The sequence below is a fragment of the Symsagittifera roscoffensis genome, chromosome 9, assembly GCF_963678635.1.
Source record: "Symsagittifera roscoffensis chromosome 9, txSymRosc1.1, whole genome shotgun sequence".
NCBI lineage: Eukaryota > Metazoa > Xenacoelomorpha > Acoela > Convolutidae > Symsagittifera > Symsagittifera roscoffensis.
Genome location: NC_087070.1, coordinates 38,809,988 through 38,829,212, shown reverse-complemented (window position 1 = coordinate 38,829,212; position 19,225 = coordinate 38,809,988). Strand labels below are relative to the sequence as shown.

At 35.2% G+C, this 19,225-nt stretch overlaps 1 protein-coding gene across 1 annotated transcript in view; it reads left to right on the top strand.

Moving 5' to 3' along the window:
• LOC134854125 (pyrokinin-1 receptor-like) overlaps window positions 1-19,225 on the top strand; it is a gene marked incomplete in the record, with an annotated part of 76,180 nt that overhangs the window by 31,592 nt on the left and 25,363 nt on the right. Inside the window, 2 exon segments of the mRNA XM_063870245.1 lie at window positions 17,867-18,080; window positions 19,008-19,225. Coding sequence (XP_063726315.1) covers window positions 17,867-18,080; window positions 19,008-19,225 — 432 coding nt within the window.

Here is a 19,225-nt window from a genome sequence, read left to right as displayed (position 1 = left end):
TCCTTTTGTACTTTATATGGCGAGTGGGGGGATGACTTTCATACAAATATTTCAAAATTTAGAAAAAAAAAATTCATTTTATTTTATTTCATTAAATTTTTTTATGTTATTACTGCTCCATAAACCTTAAAAGGCAGTCGGAACATTCACGAGCAGTCTTGTTAAAATTAAGCTCAAGACAACAATATCTTTTGAATGGTATAAAAAAATTCCGTCAAAAATGGCTAGTTAAAAAGTCTAAATTTGTCGGAAAAAACACCACCCCGAGCACAAATATTCCAGTCAAACTCCAACCGAATTGTTCTAACTAAACTCTGATTGTCGCGTAAATTGTTAATAGTGTGAAGAGAAAACAAATTTATATATTTTTTCGCATATATGTTTTTTGATGTTGACAAAATTTTGGGGTCTTTTTACTTATTCTGTCCAGGTTTTCTAATTTTGCTTTTTGCAGTAATGAAGAGTAAAACTGCAGAAAACAAAAAAACTGATTGCTCTGATTGGTTTGGTTAATACAATCGCGATCACTTTATTCTTCAGCCGATTTCCATTAGCCCCTAATTTTGAGCAGATGTAAAAATGGCCATTTTTTGCTGGAAAAATTTTCCGTGTTCTTTTTCTGGTGTTATAAAACTCTGCAGCAGATTTGAAAAAGTTTTGAATAGTTAATCACCTGATCTTTATTTTTTTTATTAGTTCGGCTTAAAAATCGACCAAAAGTTATGAAGAAAACAACGAGATATTGCTAAAATTTTACTGGCTAATTGAAATCCCAGGCTAGTTTGAGCCAGTCAGATTGAAGCCAAATTGTTTCAGTTCAAGATGTAGAAGTATTGACCAATGGCCCTCCTTGAGCTGTGTGTTTTAATTTTTATGCTGGTCAATGAGTTTTTTGTTTGTAAACCTGTTATGCTAGTCGACACACCACCCTTTGATACAAACAGTTTCTATTTGATTAAATTTCAGAAGATCTGTGGGCCAATGAAAATATATGTTGCCTCATATAAGATTTCATCTGGACAAATTTGTAAGGCTTCCAATTTATCATTTTTTTTCTATTGAAAGTTTTTTTTTGAAATTACTATCATCATCATCACTTTCATTGGTTTTCCACACTCTTCTTGGATTTGTTTGTGAAGCATAAAATTGTAGTGTTGATGTATTTTTTTACTAAACAAGAAGTTTTAAAAAAGATTAAAATAAAACCTAAGCAGTAATTTTCTCAATAGTAAAACGAGAAAGCTTGGGTAAAACCCATTGGGTGAAGAAATACCCTTCAAATGAAACTTATATCAATTTTTTGAACTAAATGTATATTTTTGGTAGTCATTTGATTTCTTTTATTTGTTAACCGATCTTGGTTTTAGCATTGAAATGATGAAAAAACTAATGCCCAGAAAAATTTTCTGTTCGTTTTTCGCAAATCTGTGAAGCAAGTCTGCAAATACAGATTTGCACTGAAAAAAATATCTTCTATTTTGATGTTCGCTGATCTTGCCTATTTGCTCTCAAATACCAGACATAACACTTTTCCTTTATTTATTCATTTAATTTACTCATTTTGAAAAAAAAAAAGAAAAAGGAAATTTGAACAGCGTAAAATTCCAATCAATTGGTCTTAATAGGTTTTGTTTGTCAGCAGTCAACAGCAATTTTCGCAAAAATGTGGCACCCTGATGGTTTCGATTGCCCTTGAATGTCTATGAGTTTTAAAGAAAAATGAGTTATAAAAAAGTATGGAAAATGTTTTTTAGATTTTTTTTTGAAAATTATTACGCAACATTCAATTTTGTTAATTATTGGTTTAAATTGTTTGAAATGTTTACCATATAGTAAATTATCAACTAGAATAAATATCATGCATCAATTGAATTTAAAACGATGCTTAAGCCGGATCGATTCTCCGCTTACGAGTTAATAGAAATCTTAATGCCAATCTTTAAGCCCTCAAATTTTTACAAAAACAGATCAAATGTAATATTTTTTTCTAAATTTGAGCACAAAACAAAAAATTCTATAGATGGCATTAAATAATTCCGTAACAATGGCTATTTTTAATGTTGAAATTGAAAAAACACCCGATCAGAAATTCCCTCACTTTCTAAAAATCGGAACAATAATTGTGAATTATTTACCTTCAATTAATTGCAAAAAACAAACAAGACTGCTCGTATCAAGGTGAAACACTGAACGTTCCAACTACGTTTTAAATTCTATGGAGTAAATTAAATTAAAATAACAGATGAAATTTTCGAAAAAAAACTGAAAAAAAAACTTTTTTTGACGTTTGTTTTTTGAGCTCCCCCACACACTATTTAAAGTACAAAGTGATATGATTTACTTAAAAACAAATTTTAAATAGACTAAAAAGCATGCTTCAACCCAGATAGAAACGAGCTCTAATGCGGATTAAGTCTGCGCCTACGCAAAATTAGCTCGAATTAGATCACGCGTTAATTGTTCCAAATTTGTTCCAAAATAATGTTTAACTCCCCAGAAATTTACTAAAAATGATTACAGGTGAAGTTTTTTTTCTAAAAATGAGCTCCAAGCAACAGTATTTTTCAAATGATGAAAAAATTTCGTCAAAAATTGCTATTGAAACAATCGAAATTGGGCTGGAGAAAAAACCAACCCGAGCACAATAATTCCGTCATTTTCTTCGAAAGTCGGAACAATTTATGGTTATCATTTGTAATTTCTCATTTACTGATAAAATGCCAAAATTTAAGGAAATTTTGAATTAAATTGTTCCGAATTTCGGAGAAATTTATCCTAACTGCCATACAAAGTGTACTTAAATGGCGGTAAAGTCCTTACTACCTGGGTCACCAAAAACCTTAAAAAACTCGCAAAACGTGATACAAGCATGAGACCGAATGTGGAAACTTTTTCAGTTAATTTCAGCCAATTAAAATTGACTATTCAAAAATCCCAAAGAAATCGCAAACCTTTCATAAAAAGCGAAAAAAACCAGGCCAAAAAAATTGAATTTTGACCAATTAGAAAATAAGCAGATGAATGAATTTTCAAATTTTGCAAAATCGAAGTCGGGTATTGGAAATGACCTGAAGAAAAGATATAGTAAAAACAAATTGAAAAAACTAAATTGAATCTGCACGAATTGTACAGCAAAGCTTCGCTGCGCAGCTGATAATTTCTTTCCTGCTTATAATGACGCCTGTTATGTGTACATGCTTTTTAGCCAATAGGAACATCTAAAGATTCTGATTGGTTAAAACTTTACATCATTAGGTCTATCAATTGGCCCCTCCCTCACGAGAACACCCCCCGTTAATTTGATTAAGGTACATTTTAAGGTACAAGTTGCGATCAGCCAGAATGCAGCAAAATTAGAATTTTCATTAGGGGGCTATTCTCATGCGCGAAGGACCGAATGGGCGAAAAAACTTGTGGACCAAAGACCGAAGACAAAATTAAAATTTATAAAGAAGTAATTGCCATTCATTTAAAATGAAATAAATGAAGCAATATTTTGCTTCTTTCATAACGAAACCCTTGAAATATAAAACTTGTCCCAATTCGGCGGCGGTCAGTGACAATTTGATAATTTTGCATATTTCTGCCGTTTTTATATTCGGCCAATACCAATCCTCAGTCCCTGAAAATGTTTACTTTCTTTCCAAATTTTAGATTACTGAAATCTGATTGGCTGATTTTTTTTCGCTCATTCGGTCCTTCGCGTATGAGGGGTTCCACCCTGTTGCTAATTTATGGGGTGTAGGTTTGTAAGTATATAAATTAAGGTGTAGTGTTAAGTAGATCGGGGCAGTACAACAGTGCCAAAATTCAACAGTGCCAAAAAAAAGAATTAGTTCAACAATGCAGAAAATGAAAACTTTGTTCAACAGTGCCGAAAATTTGAACTAATTTTAACATATTCAGTGCTGCAATCAAAAACTAAACGGCGAATGTTTACAATCTTAAGTGCCACTTTAAGATTTTGAGCAAGAAGAATTGCACTTTAGACATTTTGGTGCCAAAATAAATGTTTAATTTGCAGTTGCAGACATTTTGGCGCCAAAATTGGAGTGATTTTCTTTGTTAATTAGCTTCAGTAATTTCGCGCTCTTTAGAAAATGTTAGAAAATGAGTTTAAATTATTCTGAAAACTTTCCGCCTTTTTCGGCACTGTTGTACTTTTCAACCAATCAAAATCGCTAAGCGTTTCTATTGGCTAAATGCCTTTCTCACAAAATCGAAGTCAATATTAACAGAAAATGTTTTATTTCAGTGGAAAATAATCAAAAATTTTACAAATTGCGGGTTACAACCGCATTACTATTCATATAATCATCCAGATTAATGAGTTCAAAATCATAAGAATTTTTCGGTCTTGAAAATTCATCTGCTTATTATCTAATCGGTCATTATTAACTTTAATGGCCCGGATTTATTTTCTTACTTAGCTTCAGTAACTTCGCGCTCTTTAGAAAATGTTAGAAAATGAGTTTAAATTATTCTGAAAACTTCCCGCCTTTTTCGGCACTGTTGTACTTTTCAACCAATCAAAATCGCTAAGCGTTTCTATTGGCTAAATGCCTTTCTCACAAAATCGAAGTCAATATTAACAGAAAATGTTTTATTTCAGTGGAAAATAATCAAAAATATTACAAATTGCGGGTTACAACCGCATTACTATTCATATAATCATCCAGACTAATGAGTTCAAAATCATAAGAATTTTTCGGTCTTGAAAATTCATCTGCTTATTATCTAATCGGTCATTATTAACTTTAATGGCCCGGATTTATTTTCTTACTTAGAGATTTTCGCGATTAACTTTGAGATTTTGACTACTCATTTCGGATTGGCTGAAAGTAAGCTAAAATTAAGTTCAAGCATTCGGTCCTTCGCGCATGAGGGACGCCCCCCTTCGGCACTGTTGAACGCCCCCAGTAGATCTCATTAAGGTACTAAACTGCTCAAGCTAGATCAAAAATGAATGGTTAACCGCTTCCCACTTTCCGCCCAAATAAACCTGGTTAAGATCTTTCATTTCACTGCTGTTTTGACTAAGATTGCTTTTGCAAAAAAAAAAACCGAGGCAGTTTTCTCTGCTCTAATCACAAAAATCAACATCTTTACTTATCTTGATACCTACATTTGATTGCAGTGAATCAAATCCACCTGCTAATTACAGGCTGAATTTGTGACCGAAAAAGAGTTGATTCCAGTTCAAATATTTTCTGCTTCTCCACAATTGAGAGCCGACAAAAACGATCAAATTACCTTGCAGGGTGGTTGATGGGACGTAATTTGAAAACTTACGATTTAGCTCAATTTTATGATTATTTTTTAAATGTTTTCATTCACTGTTTAACAAATAATGCCTACTTGTAGTTCGCATGATTATTGTTCTAAATTTTGAAGAAAGTGACGGAATATTTGTTCACGTAGGGGATGTTTCATCCAGACCAATTCTGGTTTTTAAACTAGCATTTTTTGACAATTTTTTCAAAATATTATTAAAAAGGTAATGTGGTCCTCAAATTCAAAAAAAATAATTCACAAGTAATCTATTTTCGTAAAATTATGGAGGTTTAAAATTCCCCATTTGGCCAAATTGGAAAAAATACTGCGCAATATATTTGTCGTGGAAACGCTCATGCGCAATTTTAATATGTCTTGGAAATGGTTTCATATTGATTTGAGACAGGGGCGGATCTAGGATTTTCTCGAGGGGGGGGGGGGGGGATTTTCAAAAAAAAAAAATTCGAAAATTTTGCAGACCTTTTTTTTTACTTCGACCAAATTGATTTTCTGAGCTCTCTTAAAGCTATATAAAGACCCTGCTTTGGCCAAATGTTTTGCGCCGCAGGCAAATTTTTGAAAAAAAAACAGGCCAAAAAAGGCGTTCTTAGGCATTTTTTGGAAAATTTTGACCAAAAAATCGCGGTTTTTTGGCGCGTGCTCCCCCCTAAAAATTAGTATAAATTGACGCCAAAGGCGCCCTTAGTAAAATATTAGGGTCCGTTCCCAAAAATGGATATCTCAAAATAATACAAAGGGGGGACCCTGTGGGTCGGCAGGGGGTCGAATCCCTGGGGGGGGGGGGGCGTCCACTTCTTTTTGCCTCCATCCCTAAATCCGATTTGAGGCATGCTATTTATTTGAACTTTCGGAGAAAGTGAGGAATACATAATTTTATAATTTTTTTTTTCATTCAAACCGATTGCACAAAAATTGACAGCGTATGAGTCCTGATCAGGAAATCTTTAGATTGCCAAGCAAGTATGTTTGCACTAGGCTAAAATGCTGATGACATCGCTGTTGAAATAATACTGCGATAGTTCAATACGTATATATATTGTGTGGCAAATTAATTGAACTCCTAATCGTTCCAAATTAAAATGAGACCAATTTAATGGATCATGATAATTGTACTCAATGTTAGCAGTTGCATATGTCATTGGCCGTACAAATATATAGTTCAAAAAAACTTTCCGAGACCTGGTAAGGAGCACTCGGAGCAATCAGTGCTTTGCCCTGATATATAAGCGCAGTCTTATTTGTCTAGATTACACTTTTCTAAATTCGAAATCTGTCATTTTGTGAATGTTTGGAAGAATTTTTTTCATGCATTTCTTAAGAAATTCCATCAAATTTGGTAAATCAAAAACTACTCGGCAGACCTTAAAAAGTAGTCGGAGCTATGAGGACGCTCCTTTATACGTACGGTCTTGTGTTTTTTGAGAACTAATAAGATGCTGTATAAAATATGTTGATTACACTGGATTCAAACAAGTTACACAAAATTGAGTCCACTCCACGGTTCTAGAAAAGTGATGAAACATGAACATCATTGTACCGGATAATCATACCAAAATAAATGTTTTACCACAAAATTAAGAAATTGAGGCGACTAAAAATGAAATAGGTGTGAGAAATGATGTGAAATAAACCGATGCAGCAATACGTTGAAAACTCTTGAATCCGTGGCTTTCAACGCCGGTCCAAATCCTTACAAGTCGGAGTGGGGCTGGTCATTTTTACGCAGCGATTAGTGGTCGGGCAAAAGATTTGCATGTCGGGGTGTAGCTAAATTCCATTTGTGCTCTCCGAAATTTCGTTTTCTTAAATTTTGCTTTAAGTAAAGGTACCCGTACCGAACTTTTTGGCCATAATCATATCTGATCATTGTAAAATCGTGTCTGTAAAATCGTGCAAAAATTCATGTCTGTAACAGATGTGCAGCATGTCTATATTCGGCATGCACATACCTGCATCAGACCTGCATCAGGTGTGCTAACTGAAGATATGCTCACACCTGCAGCATGCATGATCATGCCTGAACTGAACATGCTCACACCTGCAGGATAAATGATCATATCTGAACTAAACATGCTCACATCTGCAGGATACATGATCATGCCTGAACCGAATATGCTCACAACTGCAGGATACATGATCATACCTGAACTGAATATGCTCACACCTGCAGGATACATGCTCATGCCTGAACTGAATATGCTCACACCTGCTGGATACATGATCATACCTGAACTAAACATGCTCACATCTGCAGGATACATGATCACGCCTGAACCGAATATGCTCATAACTGCATAAACGCCTGAACCGGTAGTTTTGCTACACTCTTTTTTTAAAAAACAGAATCAAACATAGAAAAAAAGTGGCTTCAAATCGTGATCTTCAGTATTATAAGATAATTAAAGAAATGGTTAAATTCCAACAACATCATAAACTCAGCTCAATAATGTGACACTTTACATCAAATTTTTGGTTTTTTCTCAGATATTTTCTGACATACCGGAGCAGTTTCTGTGTATGTTAAACAAGAGATCAGTTTTGGTACAGGCGTCTTCTGGAATGGGCTTGCCCCTGGATGATCGGGTTGACATCGCTCGTCTGCTGGATGTCACAGGCCTAGGGTGTGGCAGGGATGTAAAAAAATATATAGTATTTAAATATATTGACAATAAATACATTTAAATAAATTATTTTCCAGTTCAAAAAATAAATTATATTTATTTTTCGTAACAATTATTGTTTGAATTGCAAAGCAGGTTTCCAATAGACGGCTGCTAGGACTATTGCGTTAAACATAGATTGGGCGATTTCGGGCACCAGCTAAAGGAACAATGGCCATGTAAAAAGAAAATCCACAAAAGATAATTCATTTGTTAGACGAAGCGAAATCTATCCTTTTGTTCTTTATATGGCGTGTGGGGTGATGCTTTTCATAGAAAAAAAAATCAAAACTTCGAAAAAAAATTTTTCATTTAGTTTTATTTATTTAATTTTTTAACGTTATTACTGCTCCATGAACCTTAAAAGGCAGTCGGAACAGTCAAGCCTTCGCCCTGATACGAGCAGTTTTTTATAGTTTATGCCATTCAAATTAAAAATTTCAAAAACATTTTTATTGACGTAATTAGAATTTTTATAGTTTTGCAATTTCAGCGGTTAAATTTTTTTCTTGGTGTTTTTGTCACAGTTTCGTCTGAACAAGCGCGGATCTAGGATTTGTCGAGGAGGATCGGGTGGGGAGAGGGGGACTTTCAAAAAAAATCCCAAAAAACTATAAAGTCCCTATTTTGAAAAAAAATTCTGTACCGCAGGCAAGTTTGCAAAAAAATTAGGCCAGAAGGCGATTTTATGCACTTTTTGGAAAATTTTGGCAACCAAATTGCAATTTTTCAATCCGCGCTCCCACTAAAAGCTCAGTAAGGGCTGGCGTTGAAAGCGACTAAACGTTTTAAGATCAGTCAGCCATAAATGGATATCTCAAAATAGTACAAAGGGGGGGGAATTTGGGTGAGCGGAGAGTTAATCCGTCTTAGAAATTGTTCCAAATTAGTTGAAAGAAGCTTATTTGCCATACTAAGCATCATTCGAAAGGTATTGTTGTCCTGAGCTCAAATTTGAAAAGATATTTCACCTGTGATTATTTGTCATAAACTTATGGGGGTTTAAAGATTGCCATTTTGGCCAATTTGGGACAATTAGCGCGCGATATATTTCGCGCTATTAACGCGTAAGCGGAGAGTTAAGCCGTCTTAGAAATTGTTCCAAATTGGTGAAAAGAAGCTTATTCGCCATAATTGGTTTGTTACAAGGAGCGAAGTATATCATTTTGTACTTTATATGGCGTGTGGGGGGATGATTTTCATTTTAAAAAAATCAAACTTTAGAAAAAAAAATTCATTTTGTTTTATTTCATTTAGTTTTTGAATGTTATTACTGCTCCAGAAACCGTGAAAAGCAGTCGCAACATTCAGGGTTTTGCCCTGATACAAGCAGTCTTGTCGGTTTTAATTTCACTTTGTTCCAATCTACTTTAAAAAAATAAAATTAGAAAAAAATCATGCGTTAAAAAGTAGTCGCACATTTGTTGTTATTTTTTTCAATGAGGTTAATAGTATCAACCAATCAAATTTCTTTAATTTATTTATTCGCACTTATTGCGGCTACTGGTTCGCGAAAATTGAAAGATTATTGGCCAAAAAAATTTGTGACGAATTGCTTTAATTATAGTTCAAACCGGGGATATTTAGTTTTTTTCAACTATCCCTCCCGTTGACCCCCTGAAACTAACCTGACGTCCTCTTTTTTGGGATGTAGATACGACATAATTTCTTTCATTTGAAGATGGTTGGCTCGAGGAGGTAAATTTGGATAAACTCATTTTGAACAAAATCTGAAAAAGTGAAATTTTAACAACAAAGACCAATTAGTCAAGTCAAGATACGCGAAGTAATGTATAAATAAATATGAGTTTGTCAAGTTTTCAGTCAGGCGTTATCATGTCTGCGGCAGGCATGAACATGTTTCACTCAGGTCTGATCATGTAAGATCCTGGTACGACCATGTCTGTAGAAAAATACGCATGCTCACTTGTGAACAGCCCTGAGAATATTCTCTCCCCTGCTAAATGGATGATCAGCCGTGAAATGGCACAAAAAGTTCAGTACGGGTAGTCTCAATATCACAATTTTTTTTAAATAATAGTAGCCTAACTTTCTAGTATGCTATTTAGACGCAACTACCTGCAGAATCGATTTCCGGTCCCAGAGTTTTCAATATACTTAAAAAATGGTCTCTTTTAAACTCATCTGCGTAATGTTTTGACCAGGATAAAACTAAAGCCCGAGAAGAGCATTAATCATTTAAAAATCGAAGTACCCGAAACTCAATGTGTAACAAAATTGAAACAGTTTACGTAATAATAGTACTAATTGTAGTGTTTTCTGAATATAATCAGGGGCTCCGTAAAATTTATTTCCATTATATGGCTACTAGCCCCTAAATTATTTCCCTAACTTTTTGGAATCCCTAAATAATTGTTATTTCTCATAAAAAAAAATAATGGCCATAATTAAATTATTCCAAAATGAAAAAAAAAAATGGCACAGTGGAATAATGTGAGTTTCTCACAGAATTTTGGATATGAGTTCAGCGTCCCAGTACTCTTTGTTGACGCAGAGGAACAGCTCTGCCTCAATGTGCATTGGACTCATATTGTGGCGCAAATACCCAATGTTGAGTTTCGCCCGACTGAAAAGCCGCTCACAGACAATTGATGTTCCGGGTACCCATTGCAAGGAAACATAACCGCTGCCCCCGGTTTTCAGCCGTTTCGCTTGCAGCAGTCCTTTGGCAAAATTGCTCCCGGTTGAATTGTTCCCCTCAATAACTTGCTTCTCAAACGCCTTTAGTGCGTTCTTCTCGTCTTCGGTAAGTTCTTGGAACTTGTTTTCAATACATTTGACAACCGCATCTTCAAAACATCGATTCGCTACTATAACCGCGTTTTTCGCGAGGTGAGTCGTCATAGCAGGGAATTCTTCGATGAGGGCGTCAAACAGATCTCTGATATCCGACAGGGTAACCGGTTGGTCTTCTTCTTGAAGAACTTTAGTGACCGACTCTATTTGCTCCAAATTGATAAGTAGCCCTTGAACTTGCGAATTTTCATCCACTGTAAGCAGATAAGGCATTAAATCCAGATCCGTTTGGGGTATAAATTGTTGCAAAACTGTGTACCGCTTCACCATTTCGAAAGTTGACGACTATCTAGTTTTGTTTTTTAGCACAGGTCGCAATGGTGTCAACTTCCGGAGGGAACCGCTTTTCTTCAATGACGACATCTTGAGCATAGTAGCATGAATTTTGTCCAGTAAATCTTCATAGTTGTTCATAAACATGCTCACCGCCAAGTTCAACCGGTGGCTAGCACACCCTACCATCGGTACTTTCAATACTCTTGCCAGCGCCTTCTTCAAGTTCTCGTTATCGGCCACTAAACCCAGCACACATGACAAAGATTTACCGTATAGTCCCAGCGTACCTATTATAAACTCGTAGTGAGTCGCGGCAGTAAGTGATTCTTCGTCTTGCAATGGGGAGACCGCCAATAAGGGTGTTTTTCTTTTCTGTGTAGCCTCGTCAAAGTAGCACGCAAAAATCGCGAAATAATGAACAGAATTATTGTAATATTCCATACGCGAGAAATAAATAATTTCCCTAAAAATTCTCGAAAAATACATAATTTTTATTTTAAATTAGTCGAAATAAATTATTTATCAAAAATTATTCCACTACCATTATTTTTACGGAGCCCCTGAATATAATCCTTTATACAGATACAATAATATTTTTGGCTTTTCTCTGAGAATTACAATTTTGAATTTAAAAAAACAAGACTGCTCGTATCAGGGCGAAGCCCTGAATGTTCCGACTGCCTTTTGAGGTTTATTGAGCAGTAATAAATAACATTAAGAAAATAAATGTACTAAAACAAGATGAAAATTTTTTAGTCTAAAAATTGAAGTTTTTTGTGAAAATCATCCCCCCACACGCCATATAAAGTACAAAAGGATAGATTTTGCTCCTTGTAGCAAATCAATTATGGCAAATAAGCTTCCTTCAACCGATTTGGAACGATTTCTAAAACGGATTAACTCTCCGCTTACGCGTTAATAGCGCGAAATATATCACGCGTTAATTGTTCCAAATTGGCTAAAATGGCAATTTTTAAACCCCCGTAACTTTACGAAAAACAATCACAGGTGAAATATCTTTTCAAATTTGAACTCAAGACAACAATACCTTTCGAATGATATAAAAAAAATCCGTCAAAAATGGCTAGTTAAAAAGTCTAAATTTGTCTGAAGGAAAAAAACCCATCCCGAGCACAAATATTCCGTTACTTTCGTATCGAAAGTCGGAACAATTATGCAAGTTGATATCATTTCTATCTAGAAAAGCAGTCTATGCTGGGTGCAAGTATCTAAATTCGTCAACAACTCTCCCATTCAGTTTTTATAATAGTCAACATCTATGCTACTCAAACATCGCCCCACAGTTTGTAACCTTTACCTTTTTTTTCGAAGTGTTCCTTGTGCCGTAATTACCCCCAGATAAGTTTATAATTGTCAAGTTATCTTGAAACATGTTTTTTGTTCAATTTATTTATTTATGATGATATTTATTTTTGCGCAGAGAAAGCACGCAATTAGCGTAGTTTCAATTTGCGAACAGAAATATCAATGTTTCACGATCATTCATCCTCCCAAATTAGCCAAATTGATCAATTTTAAATCACTGTGTTTTCACGACAAAAAATGTAATGGGTAAAATTGGTCTCATCAAAAAGCATCCAAAGCATAAATAATTTCTGGAATGTTGCTTCAGAAAAAAAGGAGTTTTTTCACACTTGTAAAACTCATATTTTAAAACCAACTAAAGCACCTTAATATAGTTGTAATAGCTTTCACCAGGGGTGGATTTTGTGAGGCGGGGATTTGACCCCCCTTCCTCCCCCTATCCAAAGAACACCCTTTTGGTACTATTTTAAGACATCCCTTTTTGGCTGACTGACCCTAAAATTATCCCAAAGTAGCTTTTGACGCCACTATTTACTAATTTTGAGAGGGGGGGGGGGGGGGGGGGTGGGGGAGAGCGCGCCAAAAAACGCGAACTTTGGCCATGAATTTTCAAAAGAAGGCTTGAAAACTCTTTTTTTGACATGTTTTTTTTCTAATTCGCCTACGGCGCTGACAGTTAACTCAAAAAAGCTCAAATTAACCAGAACACTAATTGCGAATTCGAGTTTGGGAGAGATCTCTTGTTAATGACTTGGGAAGACGTAAACAATTGGGAGGACTGAAAAGTCCCATAAAATTAGTCAAGACGGCATTTTAATGGCCTCAAAACGGTTATTGTTCCGACCACTGAAATAATAAAAATTGTGGATGATATTTTAACTCCCACCAATTCTAAGCTTTTTCAGTCGGAACTTAGGCGACTTGAAAAGTTTCAAAAACTGTTTTAGCTTCAATAAAATCCGGCTTTAATTTTGTTTCTTAATTTTGTTTTGAGTGAGTTGGTGTTATAATAGCAAAAGCTTTGAAGCATCATCACAGTTTGTTTTCACGAAGAACAAACGGTTTTAAGCTTCATTAAGCGCTTTCTTGGCAAAAAATTTGATTTAGTTTTGATAGTTTTATGTTAATTTTTTGAAGAAGACAGTAAACGATTATGAGTAATTTGAAAATGCTCTAGGCATAGCTTCCTCTCATCCCACCACACACAAAAAACGTCACGTTTTTTAAAGAAAATCTTTGATTATATTTTTTCAGAATGTCGGCTGTCCCTGTTTCCTTTTTGACTTTGTTTATCGTTTCTGAAACACTAAGCTTAGGAAAGAGTTCGACGGAAAAATAATAATCTGGAAAAACATTATAATGGAAAAATTTTACCTTAGACAATCATGTTATTCATTATATTAACGGCTCCCTTAAAACAACAATTTTTGGAGGCAACCAAACTTCTGCATAAAATTTAAAAAAGACAGACTGCTCGCGTCAGGAAGAAGCCCTGAATGTTGCAATTACCTTCTATGGTCTTTGGAGCAGTGTTAATTTAATAGAAATGATGTATTTTCATTTCAAAAATTTCAGCACCTTAATATAGTTGTAATAGCTTTCACCAGGGGTGGATTTTGTGAGGCGGGGATTTGACCCCCCTTCCCCCTATCCAAAGAACCCCCTTTTGGTACTATTTTAAGACATCCATTGTTGGCTGACTGACCCTAAAAATATTCCAAAGTAGCTTTTGACGCCACTATTTACTAATTTTGAGGAAGGAGAGCGCGCTAAAAAACGCGAATTTTGGCCATGGTTTTTCAAAAGAAGGCTCGAAAATTCTTTTTTTTTTACATGTTTGTTTTCTAATTCGCCTACGGCGCTGACAGTTTGCTCAAAAAAGCTTAAAATAACCAGAACACTAATTGCGAATTCGAGTTTGGGAGAGATCTTTTGTTAATGACTTGGGAAGACGTAAACAATTGGGAGGACTGAAAAGTCCCATAAAATTAGTCAAGACGGCATTTTAATGGCCTCAAAACGGTTATTGTTCCGACCACTGAAATAATAAAAATTGTGGATGATATTTTAACTCCCACCAATTCTAAGCCTTTTCAGTCGGAACTTAGGCGACTTGAAAAGTTTCAAAAACTGTTTTAGCTTCAATAAAATCCGGCTTTAATTTTGTTTCTTAATTTTGTTTTGAGTGAGTTGGTGTTATAATAGCAAAAGCTTTGAAGCATCATCACAGTTTGTTTTCACGAAGAACAAACGGTTTTAAGCTTCATTAAGCGCTTTCTTGGCAAAAAATTTGATTTAGTTTTGATAGTTTTATGTTAATTTTTTGAAGAAGACAGTAAACGATTATGAGTAATTTGAAAATGCTCTAGGCATAGCTTCCTCTCATCCCACCACACACAAAAAACGTCACGTTTTTTAAAGAAAATCTTTGATTATATTTTTTCAGAATGTCGGCTGTCCCTGTTTCCTTTTTGACTTTGTTTATCGTTTCTGAAACACTAAGCTTAGGAAAGAGTTCGACGGAAAAATAATAATCTGGAAAAACATTATAATGGAAAAATTTTACCTTAGACAATCATGTTATTCATTATATTAACGGCTCCCTTAAAACAACAATTTTTGGAGGCAACCAAACTTCTGCATAAAATTTAAAAAAGACAGACTGCTCGCGTCAGGAAGAAGCCCTGAATGTTGCAATTACCTTCTATGGTCTTTGGAGCAGTGTTAATTTAATAGAAATGATGTATTTTCATTTCAAAAATTTTGAGGTAATCTCCCGTCACGCAATATAAAACACAATGTGATAGATTTTGCTCCTAAAAACGTAGCAAATATGACAACTGAATTCCTTAATTCTCCGCTTACTCGTTAATAGCGCGAAATATATAGCGCGTGAATTGTCCCAAGTTGTCCCGAATGGCAACGTGTAAGCCCTTATAACTTTACGAAAATTGATCTTAAATTGGTATAAGAAATTAAATTGATTCAAAAACAGCTAGTTAAAAAGTCGAAGTTTGTCTGAAAAAAAACACCCCAAGCTCAAGTATTCCGTTACTTTTGTTACGGAAGTCGGAACAATGAAGTGAAAGAAAATATATTTTGATTGATTTTAAATGGACTATCTTTATTTTTAAATTTGATAGAACAATGGTTGACAATCGTTTTTTTAAATCCATTTTGTTGTCTAAGTGCAGCATGGAAACCTGTTATATTGATAACATTGTTATTATACTGATTTCTTTTCGCATTTCTTAGATGCGGGTTGTCCCTAATTGGCCATATTGGCGATCTTTAAACATCAATAGCACTCCGAAAAATGATCACAGTTGAAATATCTATCAACATTTGAGCTCAAGACAACAATAATTTTCGGCTTTCGGGTGACATAAAAAAATTCTGTCAAAAGTGTTTAGCTAGAAAGCCGACATTTGCCGAAAAAACCAAACCGAGCTTAAATATTCGATCACTTTTTTTCGAAAAGTGTTCAAACTTAGTCCAAAAAAAAAGATTGTTCCGATTTGTTTAACGAAATTAACGGAATATTTGTGCTGGCGTAGGTTTTTTTTCTTCAGACAAATTTCGATGTTTTCACTTGCCATTTTTCACGTGATTTTTCAAATATCATTCAAAAGGTATTGTTGTCCTGTGGTTGAACAGAATTTGAAAAAATATTTCACCTGTGATCATTTTTTGGAAAGTTATGGGGGCTTAAAGATTGCCATTTTGGCCAATTTGGGACAGTTAACGCGCGATATATTTCGCGCTATTAACGCGTAAGCGGAGATTTAATCCGTCTTAGAAATCGTTCCATATTAGTTAAAGGAAGCTTATTTGCCATAATTGATTTGTTACTATCGAGCGAAATCTGACATTTTGTATTTTATATGGCGTGTGGGGTGATGAATTTTGCAAAAAATCTCAAATTCAAAAAAAAAACATTCTTTTTTGCATGTTATTACTGCTCTATAGACCTTAAGAGGCAGTCGGAACGTTCAGGGACTCGCCCTGATACGAGCAGTCGTGTTGTTTTTTTTATAACTTTTCCTCCGAGCGACTGTGGGTAAAGAGTCAGTATACGGTCAGGTCAACCTTCGATTAATAAAGGTTGATTTGTTTTTAGTCTTTGTTTTAATAAACATCTGATTCCACAATAAGGAGTCAATTTAGGACAATTTTTGACAATAAATCAGTTGTTGGATATAAATATTTATGAACTACTTTCCATCCTTCCCAACTGCGCTTTTCGTAATTAACGATATGTTAAGCTGAATGATTGAATTTTTAAGTCGCTTGCAAAATATTAGTGCCCTAAGCCCAAAATTGAAAACAATTTCTTTATTGTTTATGTGGTTTTTTCATTTTTAAATCATAATATAACCATAATATCTATTAATAATTTTTGTTTGCAAATTAGATTCAATCCTCTGTAAATTTACACACAATGAGACATCAAAACAAAATTGAGGTCGCTTGGAAATTTGCTTGATTTTAAGGCACCACTGATTTTGTATGGGCGCCTATTCTTCATTAGTAACAAAAGTTAATCAAAAAAATAGACAATACGTTTATTTGGTGGCAAAAAAGGAAGAATTTGGCCAAAAAGTAAAGCACTATACCTGCTGACTGCAACGTTTTCACTCACAATTGAATTCGACAGACTTCTTAAACTGAAGTTGTCAAGAAATGTGATATTGATGACTTGTATCTGATGTTCACAGCAGCCCTGAATCTATGGTACGGAAACTGACTAATATTTCAAAACAAAGAGGGACTGATTTTTGATTCTTACAATTATCAACGTTTTTGAGTGGACCTTGAATGCACGGTGAATAACTAGCTCAAGTTCTTTTTTCAAAAAAGTAAACTTAATTCAAATAAAGTAGCTCAATACTTTTTTCGAAAAAGTAGCTCAAGTTCTTTTTTCAAAAAAAACTTTACTCAAACTCGTTTAGATCGCTACTTTGAGAATAGGGTTGCTTTGCATTCTTTTCTGAAAACTTTACGTAACAATTTTGTTATTCATAGATCTCTACACTGTAGATTTTTAAATGTTTCCTTGTTTTTTATGCTGTTGTTTTTAGTAACTAATTAGATTTTTAAAAAGCCGCATTTTGAAATCATTTGAATCTTGTTTCTTAACTTCAACATTTGAGAGCCGATAAAAGTTTTGAAAACTCAGTTTGGGATACATAGCACGCGACGGAACTTCTAGGCTCAGATATCATTCCAAACTCAATTGAGATGAACTGATTGGCTCAAGTAATCCGTGATCGACCATTGCTATCATCATTTTTTCAATTTAAATAGCAGATTTACCAAACGATTATATTGACAATCAATAATGCCTTACTTGGGTCAATTAGTTCGTCTCAACCCAGCTTGGAATCTGGAATGATGTCTCAGTCTAAATATTTCGAGGTTTGCTTTGCTCGGTCATGAGTGCAGTGTCTTTTATTTTCGGTATCACGAGTATCTTTTTTGCTCCTTTTTAGGCGAGATCGAGTTGCACGTGACTCGGCAACTAGTCGTGTTCTACATGAGCTTCGTCCTGTTCTACTTCGTGCCGGTTGTCGTCTCAACTGTACTGTACGCCCTCATACTCAGAATAGTTCAGAAACGGGAGCAGAACCTGCAACGACTCGGACAGCCTTTCGGGGACACCACAACCGCCGCCGCCGCCAACACTAATCATGACAACGACAACAGGTAAACCTTTTATCAAGTCATATCTGCGGTTCAAGCACTGCTACTTCAGGCAGTTAAGATTTGAGTTGGGAGTGGGGGGGGACATCACCTTCAAAGATTCGACCACGTAGCCACCCAAAGGGTCCCCCATTTTGACTAATTGACCTTGAATTGTTTCTAGAGGCAGCTTTGGCATCAATATATACTAATTTCGAGGGGAGAATATAGGCCGAAAAACTTCAATTTTTGGTCAACATTTTCTAAGAAGTGTCTAAAAACGCCTTTTTTGGCCTTTTTTTTCAAAAACTCACTTGAGGAGGAAAATTCTTCAAAAACAGACTTCAGAAATCCAGGTTGGTCGACCTAAATAAAAAAGGTCGACAAAAGTTTTATTTACATTTTAGATTTTTTTTTTGAAAATACGCCCCCCTCGAGAAAACCCTATATCCGCCCCTGCTTCAGGGAGTTGAAAGGTTGCCTAAAAATTTTCTGAAGACGCTTTCGACGGCCATGGATATTTGCGCGGCTTAAAAGTTTTCCCGGCTCTTTTCCACACCCCCTTCCCCCCACCGTTCAAAAGTTCATTTTTTTTGTTATTTTACGTGCAATTATGACTAAACAAGTTACGATGTTAAGTATGAAGCACAAATCTGATCACAATTGTTAATTTGTTCATCATGCCAAGTTTCATTGCATTTTGACAAGGTTAAGGTAGCGTTTCAAAATTGAAACTCAAAGGTGGGGGAAGGGAGGAAATGAAATCCCTTAAGAAGTGGCCACGAAAGACAATGGATCCCTTTCCATGCTTTTTCCACCCCCTATCTGTAAACAATAGATTTTTGTCTGTCTATTCGTATTCAACAAGTATTAAATATCAAATTGAATCAAAAATTAAAAAATCTAGAAATCAAAATATTGCGGTAGTTTAATCACAGAGTATAATCGTAGATGCTCTACGGGACAACGATCTGCACCGGACAATACCCCACAAACAGTCTCGTGCGGAAACCCGGGCGGCAGTAGGAAAAACTACCCGGATTACGGGAATAAAAAGGACAGCGGTGTCAGCGGATGTCCCGCAGGCATGAGTGCTGCGGCCGGATCTAGTCACGGGGCGAGCTCGTCTCGACCGACACAAACGCAGACGGGCTCCGCCGTGAACAACC